The sequence below is a fragment of the Takifugu flavidus genome, chromosome 1 (assembly GCF_003711565.1).
Source record: "Takifugu flavidus isolate HTHZ2018 chromosome 1, ASM371156v2, whole genome shotgun sequence".
Lineage (NCBI taxonomy): Eukaryota > Metazoa > Chordata > Actinopteri > Tetraodontiformes > Tetraodontidae > Takifugu > Takifugu flavidus.
The window spans coordinates 1594164-1612115 of NC_079520.1; the positions used below are offsets into that span (position 1 = coordinate 1594164).

Here is a 17952-nt window from a genome sequence, read left to right on the forward strand (position 1 = left end):
CTCCTCGTCCTCTCCTTTACTTCTCTCCTCCTCTCCTCTCCTCTCCTCTCCTCTCCTCTCCTCTCCTCCTCCCCTCCCCCTCCTCTCCTCTCCTCTCCCCTCCTGATTGCATGCAGCAGAACAGCACAACTCTCTTTCGGTCCACTCTCAAATTCCCTTTAATCTTTCTTTCCTGCTCCTGCTCTCATCCGCAGCATGTGGATCCTCACAGTTATGATGATGGAGATTTCTTTGATGTGCACGTAAGACCAGTCCCCTGCAGGTGCACCTGACAGCTGGGAGGGGGGTTGGTGATGGCCTCAGTCAGAAGGTGCAGTGCAGACTCACCTCCTGATGTCAGTCTGTCCATCAGCCTGTCATAAGTTGCCTCCACTTTCCTTCCTCGTGTCAGCTGAAACCTGAAGAGAGGAGAATCTCCTTCACTTCTCCTTCAGTCAGAGCTCATCTTTTCATCTATTCCCAAAGAACGCCTCCACGTGTGTTCGTTCTGTGGCTGTCACACTGAGTCCTTTTAAAATCAGTCCCCAGCTGAAGAAATGCAATTTACACATGCCCGATGGGTGACACAGCATCACCAGCCACTCTCAATTATCAAGGATATCTTCACCAACATTACCCACGATGCAGTGGGGTTGTTTGTATCTGGTCCTTTCATTACCAGCATCCCAATAAGATGAGTTTTGTTGGAGGTGTGGGGAATTAACGAGTCTGGAGTCCGTATGGGAAAGAGAATGGAGAACCAGGGTTCAGGATTTGTTGTATTGTGGATTAAAATGTGATTAAACTGATCTAAAATGTGCTGTGATTCAAATGAAGGAAAAAGAGGTGATAGAGGTGATTTCAGCAGCTCGCAGCGGCTCACGCATCTGTCTGAGGGGAAACGACGGGAGAAAAATCAGTTTCATCTTCTTGTGGCGGTAACAAAACAAGAGACGTTCCCAAATGTTACCAGCGGGAACAATCTGGTGGGAAGAACTCGCGTCAGGTGTTCTGCCTCCGCTCCTCCTGAGATTTCCTCATTTGGGGTAAGTTCATGTGCTAAAAGGTTTCTCCGATAAGACTGTGAAAGCAGTAACATCGAGCAGGGAAAGAGGCCAATCTACCTTCTGTAACACCACCCATGCAAATGAGTTCTCCTCATTGACCCAGTGGGTTCTCTAAATAAGGAGCTCTCCTGATCACCAGACTCTGCTTCACTCTCCACATCACCCACTGGAGCTTCGTCCACTCACGGTAAAGTAGGTGCGTTGACCTTCTCTCCCTCCTTCTGATTACCACTCTGCTTTTCTCTAAAAGTGGAAGCTGATCTAATCAGAGCTGATCCAATGCAGCACCATGATCCAATTCTCTTCTTCTACCTTTCTCGCATTACCATTCTGTTTCACCATGCAACTCTTCAGGCCGGTTTTCCTGCTGTTCTCCTGAGGCGTCTTTCCTCGCCTTTTCCTGTGGCACCCATTCATTATAAATGAGACAGAGGTCTCTAAAGAGACGCTGCGGTGATGGTACAGGGCCAAGGGCGGGCAGGAAAGCCTGGGAATTTGAGGTCCTCCTCCTTGAAGAGGACCTAGAGAGTAAAGGTCCTGCAGCCCTGATGTGTTTCTCAGGAAGTGGCTCATTAATGCCATTATTCCTCATTTGCAGCGATGTAAAGAGCGGCAGCACTGAGCAGCGTTACTCAGCGGTGCAAGGCTGAGCCTTTGTTGTAATCAGGTTCAGGGGTGGGGGGTTACAACATGACAACTGAGTGCATTCAGTTTTTTCTGTGCAGTGACAACTTTAACCTTGAAAACAACCTTGCAGCGGGGCGGGGGTCATATTATCTCTTTTCTGCAGATTCTCTGCAGCATTTGGGACCCTGATGCACTCTTCTGTACAATATGGGTGCTTGTCAGACAGAAAATGATTAATGAGGAGCTCTATTTAAGACTTTTTCATAATTACAGCGAAAATAGAGGGAAGCAAAGTAAATCCATGGAGGGAAAACCCGTACAGTAAGACATCTATGATGAATTGAGAGCTGAGCCTCTATCGCGTGTTCTACAGAGAGCCCCATTAATGTTAAAGCTCTTTGACCTAGAAGTTTTCCACCTTATTAAATGTACGGCTGAGGACACGTGATGATGGCTGTGTGAAAATGGAGGAATTCCCCCCTCTGGGAAGACATTAAACCCTCAATTTCATATTGATAACTGGAATCAAGCCACAATGGCTGCTCTGTAGAACCCATGTTCAGTGAAGATAACAATGTAATGAAATAATACTTTGGACCGCAGCGGCTTCCCTCACTGATGCTAATTACTGACCAAAATTCACACATCCAAACCTTTAAACAGTTGTGCTTCATTGATGAGGTAAAGCAGCTTTGTGGTGCTTCGGCAATCATTTGGAGAACAATATAAAAATCCTTTATGAAACATTTCTTTTCTGCTCAACTCCTGATTCAAGCTGCCCAGACGGTTAATTGAACATTTTGTATCCAAAGCAAAAAAAATAAAAAATTATTCAAGGCTTTTGTGTGCGTGGGACTGCTTTACATAAAATCGGATTTTCTTGCTTTGTATCATCCTGGAATTCACTTTGTTCACATCCTGTTCTTGCTTGACGGCTTTAGGAGAAATGACTGTCTATATTTGTCCTTTAAATCCATCTCAGATCAGCACAGATCAGCTCCGTCTCAACTGACCTTTAAATCCCCGCAGAAAACTCCCTTTTTCATTGGCTTCTACATCAGTTTAAGTGGTGCCTTTCTACTGTTTATACGGTTTACTGTTGTTAGCTAGCCTGCATACTCAGTGTCCCGGGAGGGAGTGCATGTTTGTCTCTGGATGTCATGGTGGATCCTGCACATTAGCCTTCTTATAATGGAAAATATGACGCTTGTTAAAACTCCTATAAATGACCAAATATGAAGTGAGAAGGTTGGATGAAGAAACCTGGTTCGTTTATCTGGGTAACTGATGGTGTCCTCGGCCAGGAACCATCTGCTGGGCTGGTTTAGTTAAACTTGAGCAGCACAAGTTTGAGAATAACAAATAAAACCCACATAAAAATGGCAAAGAAGCAATAAAGAGTTTAAACATCTACAAACTATGTTCCCACTGGCCAGACTTCGGTAACGCGGCGGAGCTGCCAGCATGCAGACACGTCATTGTCTCCATATGTCAACAGGCAACAGGCTGCAGCTCAAACAGCTGAGTCAGGATCACCGTTTGACCTTTACATCCCAGCACACACATGCAAATGGGATACAAAAGATTTGGGCTTGATGAAAAATCATGAGTTTTAAAGGAGAAAAGGCTTCTCTGGAGTCTCAAGGAGCCTTGTCACTGGAGGACCTTTGATTTTACTCCTCACTGCTCTTTGTGCAAGTGGAGCTTGAGACTTTCAGCTCAAGAGAAACTTTGAGATTGTGCAGATAATGTTGGCCTCTGTAGAGCTTTTACAGGCAAAAAGAAAGCAACAAAAACTTCCAGAGACACGTAAAACTGTGCTGCAACATCTGGGCCTCATTTCTGGCTCTGTTGATAATACAGTTTGACACAAGAAGAAGAGTTTTTTTCGGCTTTTAATTAGTGTATTTAATCTTTTATGTTATGTAATAACTTTGCTTTCAGGACTTTGCAAATCCACAAAAGGAGCAATTAACTGTAATGAAAACTCCCGGTGCCGTCTTTGAAACAGGCTGGTGGCTGGTGAAACTGAGGCAGGATGCATACTAATCCCCTGGCCAGAGGTGGTTGCAAATCCATGTTTAAATTTTAAACACATTCAGTAAAAAATGGAAGCGAGACCAGGATTTAGTTCATGAATATCCAGTATTAAACAAGCAAAACGCATAACACACACAAAAAATACATGTTTTAGCAGTTAAAAGTGCAATAAAAGCAAAATTGATCTGAAAATCATTAGAGGACATGATTCTGGGTGAAGAGAAGGATCCTTTTCCCTCTCCTGCACACTGATCAGCTGCCAGAGTCCCAGCTGTGGGCAACAACGCCTGAGTCCTAGTTTGCCCCGCGCACCTGTGGCGAATCAGCACCGTAACGAGCCCCCTTTTTAGTTCCCGGAGTTACGCTGCCTCCCTGCCAGATTGTCCTGTGATTCTCATGACTCTCCAGTGTTTTCCCGCTTGCCTTTTGCCTGGACTTGACCCTGCCCGCTCCTCTATGAGTCCTGTCCTTCTGTTCCTGTAAATAAAACTGTGTTCAACCGAACTCTGGTGTCGCTCTTGGGTTCTCATCTGGTCCCTGACAGCCGGGCTGCATGTGGGTCGTGCATATAGGATGCTACCTGGGCAGGTTTTGGTGCTGTCATGCACTCAGGCGTTAGTTTTGACATCAATGATTTCTGCTGCTTGAAATTCCTGATTCCTCCTAGTCTTCCCTGCAGCTGCAGTTGTTTTTGGAGCTCTGTCTGTTTCCCACTTCTTTTTCCACATCCCGGCAGCAAACCCTCTCAGTAAATTAGCCAGACACACCTGCAGAGGGAGAGGGAATTTATGTGGTGCTAATGTTTAGCATTGGTGCTATTTTAGGCAAGTTCCTCTTCCCTGTTAGTAAGTTTCACTGTGTGCAGACAAAACCCAACGCTGATAACAGGCTGGAACAGACACAACAGATCCAACAGAATCATTCTGGCTTCCATTTTTCCATTTGCAATATACCTGATCAACTTACTTTTAAACTGCACATCAGACTAAATTAGTCAGGTCGTTAATCAGGCTCAGCATCACTGGCACGTAATCAAAACAGCGCTGACGAGGGTCAAGAGAGGAGACGTCAAGAAGTTTTGGTGACAAAGGAAAGTAATAAACAGGCAATAAAAATGCATCGTGTGCAGGTGGGAGGGGAGAGAAAGCAAACGTCTCTTCTTCTCCACCGTCACTGACAACATGTCACAGAGCCCCTCATCTGAGAAGGTTCATCCTCCCCTGTGAAGACAACCTCTGCAGGGTAAAAATAGGACGTCTTCCAGCTTCAGAGAGGTTCTCAAAATAATCCCAGAAATAAAAATAACTACACGCTTTCTGGAAACCATTCTGAGCGCTGATGCACTGGTCAAAACGTCGATGAAGGTTTATGCTTCGCTGAACGCCACCACCACCTACGTTGCCCAACCAGGATCCTTGCTGACATATCACCAAGAGGTTTAAGTCCAGAAGATCAAACAGTGACCCTAAAGGTGAAGATGTTTCCCTGTCTGGGCAGTTTTGGCGCCCCAGCCCGTGAGCTAAAGGTCCAGAGAGGCTGTTCAAGTCTTTGTCTTTATAAAAGTCACATGAAGAAATAGTGTTGGCGTGTTACAGAACCATTTAATCCACTTGTTGCCCTGAGAAACTAATTACATAGTTTTGCCTGCTGTCAGTTCTATTTTTGAAGCCAACTTCAGTGAGCATATACAATTTCCACAAGTGCTCCCCCGCCGCTCTGTTTATCTGCAGCTCCAGATGAGTGCAGATAAGACTCTGAATTATTGATGCACTCTGCCAGATTGTCATCGATAGCCGCGGCCGCTAACACAGAGCCCACAGACTGTAATGAGCAGATTGATGGAGATGGGTTTTGATTTCCATTGGCAGCTTGTGTCTCCTCCGCCACTGCAGCGTAGCAAATCAAACTGCTGGAGCAGAAGCTGCGGTCTCTCACACACAGATTTAGACGTCCACTGATGATGTCAGCACAGGGCTCCTGCCCTCACCCCCTTTCTTTGGTCAATATTGAAATGTTTAATTGTTTCTTGTTCCCACAAAATTCTCTGGAGAGTTTGGTCAAATCACATTTCAAAGGCTGCTAAAAATACACATTTGCTGTCAGCAGCACTAATGAAATAATTCATGTCCTCGCTGAGATGAACCATGCCAAAACCACTTCCAGGAATGAAACAGAATCCGTGTGAAATAGATCAGAGCTGCTGTTTACTGTGCTGCTGCTGCAGAATTTGGGTCAGTTGCAAATCCTCTCTGAGCTCGGGATGATCTGGATGGCTGGTGGAAACACTGTCCTCAATGCCAGCCGTCCAGCTGCCAGAAGTCGTCCACCGGGGACACGTGAAGTGGCCCGGTAGCCCCAAACGGTGCTGCCTGTGGAGCCTCAGAGGAGCAGACTCACTTTAATCCGTCGTTTCTGTCTGTAAGGGATGTTTTATAGCCTCACCTGTGAATTGTTCATCGGGTTTTCTCGTCCTGGAAACATTTCTTGTTTGAGTTTGAAAACCAGCATTTGGGGTCATTTCAGGCTGCTTTGCTTCCTGCCCATGTGAAGCTTCACTCACCCTCATAGCTTCCACCTGTGTTTAAACCTGTGTTTTAATCGTCTTCGTCCTCCCCGTCCAGTTACACCGCGGTGCGAGATCCCTTCGTATTCTAGACCGAACACACAGACGCCCGTCCTCGATTCTCCACATGCTGATCATTTTAATTCTATCGGCTGGAGTTTGAACCCCACGCTCAGCGTAAAGATGATGATGATGATGATGATGATGATGATGAGAGAGAAGGTCAGGACGTGCTCCTGTAGTTACCGGGGTTGCGAGATCCAAAATGGCTCCATTAGTTTTCTCTGTTCAATTACAGCAAAACCTCATCATCATTCCGGAAGCAGCCCGGGTTTGCCAGATGTTTCTCGGGATCACACGGAGACTTCGGCGGCGGCGCCGTGCTCGTGCCTCAGCGTGACTCCAGGGGTGTTTCAGAAGCTGCAGCACAGTCGAACCAACACTGCAATCGTCCTGTCGAGGATTTGTGGCAGCTCTGTGTTGGAAGTAGTCCAAAGCTATGATTGTAATTGTTTTCCTCTGACACCGCCGACAACAGCGCAGCACACGTGACTGACATCTACACCACGCTGTCAGGTAGAATAAGAGACCTGAAGGAGACGCCGTCCAACCTGCTGCTGGGAAGAGAAAAAGAGAGGAATCAACCGTGAAACAGCAGTCGGAGGACGGCGGGCTGCTCCAGCAATCCTTAAAAACGGATCTGGATCATCATCGTCCGAGTCCAAAGACTGCAAATTAAAAATTAAACTGATTCCTATCAAATGTGTCTGCCTTTGCGATTCTAGCAATTCTCTTCCAACACACACACACACACACACACACTCAGACTGTTTTTGGCAGCTGTTTTGGGCTCAAATGAAGGCCTGTGAAGATGTTCCTGCTGCAGCTGTGGTGAGCAAAGCGCTAGCGTGGACCAACAAAAGCAAAACAAACCATTTCCCTCAGCTGTTTGGTGAATCAGCCCACCTTTGTTTATCCCCCTCCAGTGTGCCTGAGAAGATGGCGAAGACTGAGAACAGATGGAGCCGAAGCCTTGAACCATCTACAGGGAGCAGCAGCAGCAGCATGAGGAGGAAGAGCAGGACTGGGATGGCCTCTACACAGGTGCAAAAGTGATGAAGCCCACTCCATTATTGGAACAAATGAGTGGCTTTGTTTTAAACATGAGAGCTGGTTTGTTCCCGGCCAGGAGCACCGAGAATGAATGATTTATGCGGCGATGTTACCATTGAAGGACTCGGAGGGGGCAGAGAGGAGAGCGAATGGAGGAATCGATGATATTGGCAACGATCACAGCCTGCTATCTGGGTGAGAAGGTCAAGAGGTGGAAGCCATTCATGGACAATATTCGTTGGGGAAAAGGGGTTTAAAGTTCTGCATTATTAATATGGTGACAGATGAACAATCAGCAAAAGTGTCCTTGAGTCCTGTCCAGATCCGAAATCGAGTGAAGAACAGGAAGCGGACGCGACTGGAATGAGCAGCTGTTCTGCCGCTAGACTGACTCTTCTCTTTTTGTGGCCACATAAGAGTTGCCACTAAACACACAAGTATTTGGTCCAAACACTCTTCACTTGAGTCAGAAGCTCAGTAATAATCACAGATGTTTTCCAAAGACAAGAACTTCTCCATGAAAAGAAGTGTCTGTTGGATGAGCTCCAAACCTCCAGTGGTGACCTCCTCAGCCTGAGGAACTCATCCAGGGTTCTTAGAGTGGCTAAAGTGGGATGACGGTTCCTCTGAACAATATCTAGCTGTGGGTGGAGCTTTGCTGCTGAGGATGAAGGTTCATCATCCTCATCATCACTAAGATGCTCGCAGGCTGACCTGCTAATGTTGGTGGATCGAACGCGACCTCGAAGAAGGTTCTTGGAGTAGCCCCTCAAGTTTGAATAACGTCATTCCCAACTGCTGCCAGTTAGAAGAGGGTGTGAATGAAGTGGTCTCTTAGAGTCATTCAGTATCGTTTCCCTTCATATTCCCAGTGTTTCAGGAAAACATTGCACTTGATTTTGTGTGTTATGAAACCATTAGCTCCTCTAATAGCGGCCAGAGGAAGCAGAATGACTGCGGGAAGAACCAAACTCTCCAGCGTTTACTTACTTGCTGTAATGTGAGGCTGAACGAGGCAGCGCCGACTCACTTACTGAAGCACTCAACTCATTCAAAGGTTCAAAGATCAACAACACAGAAACAACACAGTTTACACAGGTGGAAAAGAGCACAATCTATTAGCTGATCTCACCCAACAAACTCACTCTCCAGCACACACACGCACACACACACACACACACACACACACACACACACACACACACACACACGCAGATCCAGAGATCCCTGCAGGGATCAGCTGAGGAGGGAATATTTGACATAAACAAGAGGATCACTGTGAATGTTTATTAATTCCACTGATGCAGACGGTGAAGCTAAACCCTGAGACTCACCACAACTGCAGAATAAAGCTGAGTAAACAACATTAGCATATTACTAATACAGCTTATTATTATTTATTCTGTTATCTTTCTATCTACCTTGCGATCGGGTCGGGAAATCCAGCAGGATTTCACCATAGAACATCCATAAAAGCCTCCCTAATACTGATTAACTCTCTGCTCAAGACTGCGCTTCAGTTTTACAGCTTTAAAATCCAGTCAGAGGAAACATGTTCCGATATATTCCCTGTGTTATTGTGATTTATTCATATGTCAGAGGATTTCTGTTTGTGTATTAACACTTTGCATTTCTCTGATCCTCTACCAGAGAAAATAACAGAAGCTCAGGCCTGAAGTTCTTTTAATATGGAGGATGTGTCCAGAGACGTGGACGTGGTGGGTGCAGCGTGGAAAATAAGCGCCATGAATTTCTTAGCTGAAGATAAAAGCAAAGCAAAATGAGGAAATGGATGATGTTGCTGCTCAGTTCTTCACATTTTGCACATTCAGCCTTCAGATCTTTGTGTTGTGAGTTAAAAATAACCTCGCTCCCAGCTCTGGACAGCGGAACCTCCTGAGACAGCAAATCTGAACAATGCTGCCAACAAGCGGTGACTTTGGTTACTGCAGGTTTACGGATGAACCCCGAAATTAACTGGAATGTTGATGAAAAGCAAATCTCTCAATTACACAATAAAAATTTATAGACATGACAATGTAATACACCCTCTCTCTCTCTCTCTCCCTCCCCCTCTCTCTCTCTCTCTCTCTCTCGCTCTCTCTCTCTCTCTCTCTCTCTATATATATATATACACACACACAGTATATATACTGTACATACATATAAAGGTATAGATATATAGTCATGGATATACATCAACATATCTTTTATTAGTCGAACATATAGAGAGACTTCTATAATAATATTTAGTTATTCATAAATGTTGAATCATCTTATGATTTAAAGTGTCCAACATTTGATATAAATTAGTTATTGATACCAATAATGGAAATATATTTTTTATACTTTAATCATGGCTTAGGCAGTGTTTCAAGACATTTTTTATTTATTGCCACTTGACTTTATTTTATTGCTGACTGGTTTTTTAGACAATCCCCCATGTGAACAGCAGATGTACCCCCCGCTGCTAAATCTGCTGCATCACTTTTCTGCAGCATTTCAAATCTGGGAATAAAATATACTGAGTTGAGCATAAAAAAGTTTTTATAGTTAGAAATGGCTCCCTTTGATCTTTTGAGTCAGAATGTTTAAATGATGAAATCAGAAAATTAATTCAAAAGAAGCATCAAACAGCAGGTGTAACTTCACTAAATTCAAATGATGTTCTCAAGCTACAAAGCAAAATAAGAGCCCCCACACTGACTTTAACGCTTAATGCTGTCACGGACAGATGGTTGAAAATGTCAGGAGGATAAAGTGAGAATGCAGACACTTCCTCTATAACAACTGCAGAAAGGAAAAAATAGTAGTAATTTTAAAATGTCACAATGGTGGGAGCACAACCAATCTGCCTGCTGTGCTAGATCAGTTTTTCATTGGAGGAAAAATACACGTCAAAGACAACGGGAGATAAAAAGGGATCAAAATACAGAAGAGGGAATTGGCTGGCAGTGGAGGATCATTAGTGAATTTAAGGCAGGAATTCACAGAGATGCCGAATGTGGCTCTCAAGAGAAATAAAAAATAATAGAAAAAAAGAAAGTTTCAGACTCAAGGTGAGGGTGGAAAAAGTTTTGCAGACGTCATCTCTCCAGGCTTAAAGTGTTAAAGTGTGTTTAATTCAAAACAAATTAGTGAATCATTTAACAGAATTGTTTTTCTGTTTGAAGTACTTTTATCACTTATCAACAGCCACCCCAGAAACTCAGCTGGGAGACTGACATTGAGCTGAAGAAAGGTTTCCATGGGATAAACCCTCAATCATAATAATAACGTACTCAAAGAAAGAAAGAAAAAACACCAAAACACTTCGTTTTTACGTCTTTTACTGGCTCAAATCTTATCTGGTGGTTATTTGCACTCCATCCAATAGAGGGCAGTGATGCGCCCAGTGTGTCGTTGCTCTGACGTAATTATACCGAAGAAGAAGCTTCCGGTGCAGCAGCTGGGCATCATCATGCCTAGTGCTGTGATGATGGAGGAAAATTTTGATAAGTTATTAGACCAATGTGAAACTCAAGAGCTGGAGGTAAGCATTGGATGCCAGAATGCATATTTCCTTTCGTGCTGTAGTAAATGTCAATCCCTGCTGTCCCCCTGTGACAGATTTGTTTGTGACAGTTACCTGAAGGTAGGCTAGCACCAGGGCTAAGCAGACAAGTTGTTTCAATTTTTCCGAGAAAACTCTATTTTAGATCATTTTTGCTTGAGGTGTGCTTTGAATCAACTCGTAGATCAACGAATACCATGTAAATACAGTAGGCAATCAAACTGTATCGTCATTCCTACTCTTGTTGCTGTTAGCGCACAGCAGATAGCTGAACTAGCTAACGCAACTCATCATTACATTCATAGTTACTCCCGTTTATTTATTTATTTTCTGCATCTGAACGTGTAATATTGATCTCAAACTCGGGAAAGACCTTGTTCGTAAATATACAGATGTTACAAGAATTCGATAACCGCTGTAAACTGTTTCTCTATGTTACGCTTTGTGGTATTGAATGAGGAGACTACAGTGAAAGGTTCTAGATAATAATTAGTCGATAAGATTTGTCACGTTATACGTTAATTTTTCTTTGGATGCATTTCCTTATGTCATTCATGTGAACAGGCTCCAGGGGGCATCGCCACTCCTCAGGTCTACGCTCAGCTGCTGTCTCTCTATTTCCTTCATAATGACATGTGAGTTGACTCCACGCAAACTGCAGCTGGGATCGGAACCCTTCGCAGTTGGTGTTTGGCCTCCTGAAAGTGAGGCACAGCACCGGCTTAATTTAGAGACAAAAGCCTTCAGGAAATAAAGAGAAAAATCCCCAAGTCATTGTAATGTTGTGGTGTTTTGTCAAACAGGAATAATGCCAGATATCTGTGGAAACGGACCCCACAGGCAATAAAGTCGGTAAGCAAAAGGTTTACACACCCATACACCTCTAAATGATAAATAGCCCTCCATATTTCTTCTAATTGTCATTATATATATCTTTTATCTACATGAAATAGGACTTTTGTCCATGTCAGTTATTCATTTTTATTTTCAAACCTCCTAATGTGGTTGTTTTTAATAGTTTTTAGAAGCTCGTAGTTCACACCCAGGGGCCTGACGGGAGGGGGGGGGGGCTTGTGTTAATGTCCACAGTTTACAGGAGTCACTGATTCGGGGCCCCTCTGGTTGTATCTAGGAAATCAAATGCTTCAATGTTTATGTGCAGGCAAACCCTGAATTAACGGCTATTTGGGCTGTCGGCCAGCGGATTTGGCAGCGAGACTTTCCAGGAATCTACACAGCGATTGCAGCCTTCCAGTGGTCGGAGAATATTCTTCCAGTCATGGAAGCCCTTCGAGGTAAACATCTAATCGTATCGATTTCTCCATCTATCAGTTTGTCAAACAACCATTACGAGGAAAGATAATGTTTCATTGTGCTTTCCTAGCATGAATTTCCATCAATTTTATTATATTATTCACTCATAGGGAAGTGCACGTGCAGGCATGTTATGTTTTATGGAATTTAGGATCGATTTGGTTGTTTTGTTGACATGAAATGATTTCCCTCGTGCTCAGAGGTTTGGCTGTCTGTGTTGTAAGAGCGTAAGAATAGCTTCTCCTGCGTGTTCTCGGTACCTTGTGTTGATGTCCTCGAGCTGCTGATGTGGATGGTGTCATAAGACAGTTGCGCAATAACTGCTGATGACGTCTCGGTTGGGGCGGTGAAGTGGTGAATTTAATGGAATTAAATTTAATCACCTGGATGGAACATGGAACATAAACATGGTGGCAAAAACAATAAATCGGAGCGTCTAAATGACCGAAACAGCGCAGGACTCGTGCACTGTTGACATCAACATGTTTACCATTTAGACCTGGCTGTGCCCCCCAGCAGAGGCTCCTGAGTCATGTCACATGGACCCTGGTGTTCTCAGCACAGTCCACCGTTTCTGACCTTGCCAAGAGGATACAAAGTGCCCACTGGGACATGTGACACATGCAGGGGTGGGGGTGGTGGTGGGGGGGTGCATTTCTTTGAAAAGGTCCCAAGGCAGCAAGCAAGCAAGAATGTGTGCTCTGGTTGGTGGAGCGGATCAGATGACACCAGCTGTGAGGGGCTGCTATAAAGGAGAGAGCGGCTAAAGCTGAGCCAGATTAGTCGTCCGCACATGAGGCAGGACATAGCGAGGACAACACCACAGGAGGGGGACAGTTTTCTTTCGTGAGAGTTAGTCAGGTCAGCAGTCTGACTGTAGACGAAAACCTTTGCAGGATGGACGTTCAGAGGACAGGATCGATGGTTCGGCCACCGAGCCCCATGGATAGCCTGGAGAAGCAGCTGAGCTGCCCCATCTGTCTGGACATGTTCACCAAGCCTGTGGTCATCCTGCCCTGCCAGCACAACCTGTGCCGCAGTTGTGCCAGCGACCTCTACGACTCCCGCAACCCGTACCGCTTTTCTGGCGGCGTCTTCCGTTGTCCTACCTGCCGATTTGAGGTCGTTCTTGACCGCCACGGTGTGCACGGCCTCCAGCGCAACCTGTTGGTGGAAAATATTATCGATATTTACAAGCAGCAGCAAGAACTCAGCGGCGGCGGCGGCGGCAACACAGAAACCAGCCTGAAGACTAAAGAATCGAACGAGCCCATGTGCCAGGAGCACGAAGGGGAGAAGATCAACATCTACTGCGTGACCTGCCAGGTCCCCACCTGCTCGCTCTGCAAAGTCTTTGGCCAGCATAAAGACTGTGAGGTTGCAACTTTAATGACCGTTTACGAGAACCAGAAGGCTGAGCTGAGCAACGCCATCGACACCCTGGTAGCCAGCAACGGGCGCCTCCAGGCCCTGCTCAACCAGATGGAGGACGCCTGCCGTGCGGTTCAGGACAACGCCCAGAATGCTAAGCAAGGGCTCTCTGAACGCTTTGACCTGTTGTACGCTGTCCTCGAAGAGCGCAAGGCCTTTCTCCTGGACCAGATCGGCAAAGAGCAAGATCAGAAGGTGGCGTCCCTCCGGGAGCTGGCCAAGCGTTACGGCGAGCGACTGCAGGCCAGTACAGAGCTCACGGACACGGCTGTGAGGGCGCTGGAGCAAGGCGGCGCTGCGGAATTCTTGGTGGCCTCCAAGAACATCATCACGCAAACCAAAGACGCAGCCAAGTCCTCCATGGGACAGGACAGGCCAGAGCCTGGGTTTGAGAAGATGGACCATTTCACCGTGTCAACAGAGCACGTGGAAGCTGTCCTGGCCAAAATGGACTTTGGAGTCACTGACGATGAATTTGAGGATGCAGAAGAAGAAGAGGAAGAGGAGGAGGAGGAGGAAGAAGAAGAAGAAGAAGAATAATTGAATATGGACTGTGGGAAAAAAAAAAAGGTTGTTTTTCGTTAGTTTTTGGTACATGCGGTGACGACAGGGAGGGTCTGATGCAGAGAAAGAAATGAAGAAATCGGTTGTTGATGAGCTCAAAGGGCTTGAATCTTTTCAGTGCAATATTTCAGTGTTATTTTCTTAACTTTTTTATACTTTTGTACTTCTGATCAATTTGAATGGACAATTTCTGTTGATAGATGTAAATACAGACCGAAGATTGATCCTTTTTCTTGTATGTAACATCTGAGAAGCTTTGGAGTCACTGTTTAAGTTTGTGATGGATCCGTGATTGGTTCCTGTAGGCACCAACCCTCTATAATGGAATGTGGAATAAAACTGCATGATGTTAAACAGCCAGTCGCTTCACTGCCAAACAAAAGGAAGAAACAGAATTTTATTTAAGTCGCAGTTCAGTTTTTAGACCCCCTTCCCTCAGCCCATGGCTGCTCTTACTTGGCAATATGCTGCATTTAAAAATAAAAGTCCTTGCCATGCCCTGTCTGCTTTGCCTTTGCTGGTGAAAACTTGGGGCTATATTTAAGAGGTGAGAGGGTGAGAAATGATAGCGACCCTTGAATAGATTGTCAGGACGGGCCAGGTCCTGTTTCTCTGCCATAAACCTCACGGACCTCTTGCTCAGCAGCTCCCACCCAGCCCCAGAGCGTCAGGAGGGCGGACTAAGAAAGGCCAGTCCAGCTGCCACATGAGTCAGTGCTTAACGGTCGAGGGGCCTGAGGTAAAAATACACGTGTGCTTTGAGGACCGGGTTACAAAAAAGCCCCCTGTGGTGACCTGGTTGGTACTATTTGGAACGTCTGCTCAGAGACCTCATTTCATTTCCTGAACATTCCAGTTCTAGAAGGTTGTTCCGTCACAAAAGAGCAGATTTATGATCTGAGATAAGAGTTCCCATTTAACTGATGGGAGTTTTCCACCCACAAGTGTGGGGAAACAATCTGACTTCATGGTGAAACAATATTTCATCATCTTTCAAACGTGGTTAAAGCACAACTGACAAACAAAAAAATGGCTGTTTTGACAGTCTTTCAGGTTCTAGTTTCTTTCACCTCATTTAAGACAACAGGAGGCTGTTTGGAGGAGCGGGCGGGAGAAGGTTCTGGACAAATCTCTGGCCTTCCTCTCACAGCTGTCTCGCCTCATCCCACTTGTTATTGTTACTGCTGCTAGCTGCTCCAACAGACCGTGTTGGTACACACTACGCGTTGCTAGGCTATAAAACAGGCAAGGCCACAACCCCTGCGGCCTCTCTGTGATAGAGACATCAGATACGTGCTGCCGCCGCTGCTCTGCGCTGCTGGAATCACCTCGTACACTTGAAGTTATCTCCTCCGTTCCAAGGCAGGTCAGATATTTAGAGCAGCCGTGACGTTATGGAAGCCAAAGGTGGCGTCTGCTGATAAACGGGGCTGCCTGTGAAGGGACCGGTCTCCCTCCATCACGCCATTCGCCATACAGCAGAAAGAATCAGAGAAATCCTCCGCTTTGGTTTGGAGGTTGTCCACATCATGGGGCAAAGCTGTCACTGTAGCCTCCTCAAGATGTAACATCTGACGGTCGAGCAGATTCGTGTTTTACTGCTCACCCGAACGCTCAATCGGAGCATTACGAGAGGAGACTGAACCAAAACCAAGAAGGGATCATCCGAAGAATGTTCGTCAGCGACTGCTAATAATGCTGGTTTGTTGCGACGTTTCCTTGTGATAACGAACAAACACACTCAACGCACGAACGCACCCCTGTTGTTGGTATTCACAGAGAGCACGCGGCAACGAGCGTACAGTCTGGTCGCTCAGGCGTACACGTCCATCTCCGCAGAAGACTTTGCTGCTTTTGTGGGCTACTCAGTGGAGGAGGCAGTTAAAGGTATGAATGTTTCCACAGGCTGTAATAGAGTTAATGTCCCTCTCTTTACTGTTGTAGGGGGACTCACCCCCCCGTTTTTTCTTTTCTTTCCCCCAAAGGTGTTGTGAGCCAAGGCTGGCAAGCAGACCCTGCTACCAGGATGGTTATGCCCAAAAAGCCCGGTAGGTGGCAGTGTCGTGCTGTGAAATATTTGGAATTCCGGCCTCCACCTCTCTGTCTTAAGTGGATGAATCTAAATATGGAGAGTCGTGATTTAGGAGCCATTTCACTCACTCCAGCAGAGATAAAAGACTCAAATCATTTGAAATGTTTAAACTCCCTCCAAGTCTTCTTCATCCTTTTCATTCCTCATGTGGTTATTTGTGTTGGACTTCTATCATGTCCACAATTCCAAGGAGACATTTACTGATCTGTTGATCCAACTCATTGGATAAATGTGATTGATGTAGAGAGAGAAAATAGCTGCAGCAAAACTAGCAAAAACCCATCTTTGACATTTTCTGGCCTCCCGTGAACGTTGAAAGAAGAATTTCCCTTTATTTGTCGTTTACTTCACACATCAGTGCTGCTTCGAACAGTTTTGGAGGATTGCAAAAATAAAAGATTTGGTTTTCAAAAAAGCCTTTTTGTGACTTCTGGCGAGGGCAGAAGTCAGGGGTTAAAAGGCGAACACGTGGGCTTGTAAACCGCCCAGCTCCATCTGGGGGGACGCGGGGAGATCGATGGTGCTTGGCACGCTGAGGAATCCCCCTCTGACTCAGCTTCTCCTCTCTCCACAGATCCTCCCCCAGTCTCATTGGTTCCAAATGAGCAGCAGTTGGCCAGACTCACTGACTACGTGGCTTTCCTCGAGAACTGACAACCCACCGCGGCCGCATCCCCTTGTCTTTTTGTGTAGCCTGAAATTTGGACAGACCCTTTTCCCACGTCCAGCAGGGACCCCCCCCCCATAAAGTGAAAGCAGAGCGGCAGCCATGGTCCTCTCTATGTTCGACTCGCTCTCCCCCCGCAGCTGCCGAGTTAAATCCACCCAATAAGTTCTTATCGACGCACTTGGTTCGTGTTCTTTTGTTCCTGCAGCCCAGCTGAAATATCTGATGTTTGGAAGGAGGTGGAACATGTGGAAGAGGAATAGAGCCGCTTTTGAGAACTTGTCAGTTCTTAGATGTGTAAATAAAGAGGCAATTATCCAAAACTTGTTAGAATTCTGATAAAGTAATTCAAACACATTTCTGTGCGACAATACAAGAAGAAGAGTTTGAATTCACAAGGAATTCTGAAGTTTCTCCACATGTGGCTGGAAGCCTTCCGCCGGCTCAGGAATGCCTTTCCCATCGGTGTCTGTCCCCCCTCCTCTCCCTCCAGCACCCTTCGGTCATCAGCTGAGTGTTTTTCAGGTAACAGGATATTCAGCACGTATGCATCAACATATGGATTCACACTTTCTGACTGTCCACTTCTTGTTTTGACTGCTGAATAAATATATAGTTGTTTCTTATTCAGTCTTGTGTTGTTGTTTACAGCACAGACTGCTTCCATTCGTGGTTGATTATTGGCTTCTGTTTGGCTCTTGTTACCTTTTAATATGCAGTAATTTAAGGAGAAAAAGGAGCCTTTTAACCCCTGATGGAACAATAGTGGAAGGTTATATCTATATATTCTAATAAAATACGCACACACTCAGTTAAAGCCTGACGGCTGCAAATGCTCTTTTTATTGTATAAAGGGAATGTTGCTGCCTTGTAAAAAGTCCCTCCTCACCAGACCGACTTGCTTTCATTCAAATATTACAGATTTTCTACGCATCAAGACTC

General features: G+C 45.5%; 2 protein-coding genes across 2 annotated transcripts; both read left to right on the forward strand.

Annotated features, from left to right (window-relative positions):
• The first annotated feature begins 10759 nt into the window (after window positions 1–10759).
• cops8 (COP9 signalosome subunit 8) lies at window positions 10760–17676 on the forward strand. Its single transcript, XM_057042244.1, has 7 exons — window positions 10760–10921; window positions 11507–11577; window positions 11746–11794; window positions 12105–12237; window positions 16031–16138; window positions 16237–16299; window positions 16918–17676. The coding sequence occupies exons 1-7, from the start codon at window positions 10775–10777 to the stop codon at window positions 16995–16997; spliced, it is 651 nt and encodes a 216-aa protein (XP_056898224.1). The 5' UTR covers window positions 10760–10774; the 3' UTR covers window positions 16998–17676.
• On the forward strand, window positions 12923–14607 carry trim63b (tripartite motif containing 63b). The gene has a single exon (XM_057042241.1). The coding sequence runs from the start codon at window positions 13154–13156 to the stop codon at window positions 14225–14227; it is 1074 nt and encodes a 357-aa protein (XP_056898221.1). The 5' UTR covers window positions 12923–13153; the 3' UTR covers window positions 14228–14607.
• Window positions 17677–17952: the final 276 nt, after the last annotated feature.

Coding starts and splice junctions, on each gene's coding strand:
- cops8 (XM_057042244.1), top strand. CDS start 10,775: ATGCGCCCAGTGTGTCGTTGCTCTGACGTAATTATACCGAAGAAGAAG. Junction 11,578..11,745: donor TATTTCCTTCATAATGACAT/GTGAGTTGACTC, acceptor TTTGTCAAACAG/GAATAATGCCAGATATCTGT. Junction 16,139..16,236: donor AGTGGAGGAGGCAGTTAAAG/GTATGAATGTTT, acceptor TTTCCCCCAAAG/GTGTTGTGAGCCAAGGCTGG.
- trim63b (XM_057042241.1), top strand. CDS start 13,154: ATGGACGTTCAGAGGACAGGATCGATGGTTCGGCCACCGAGCCCCATG.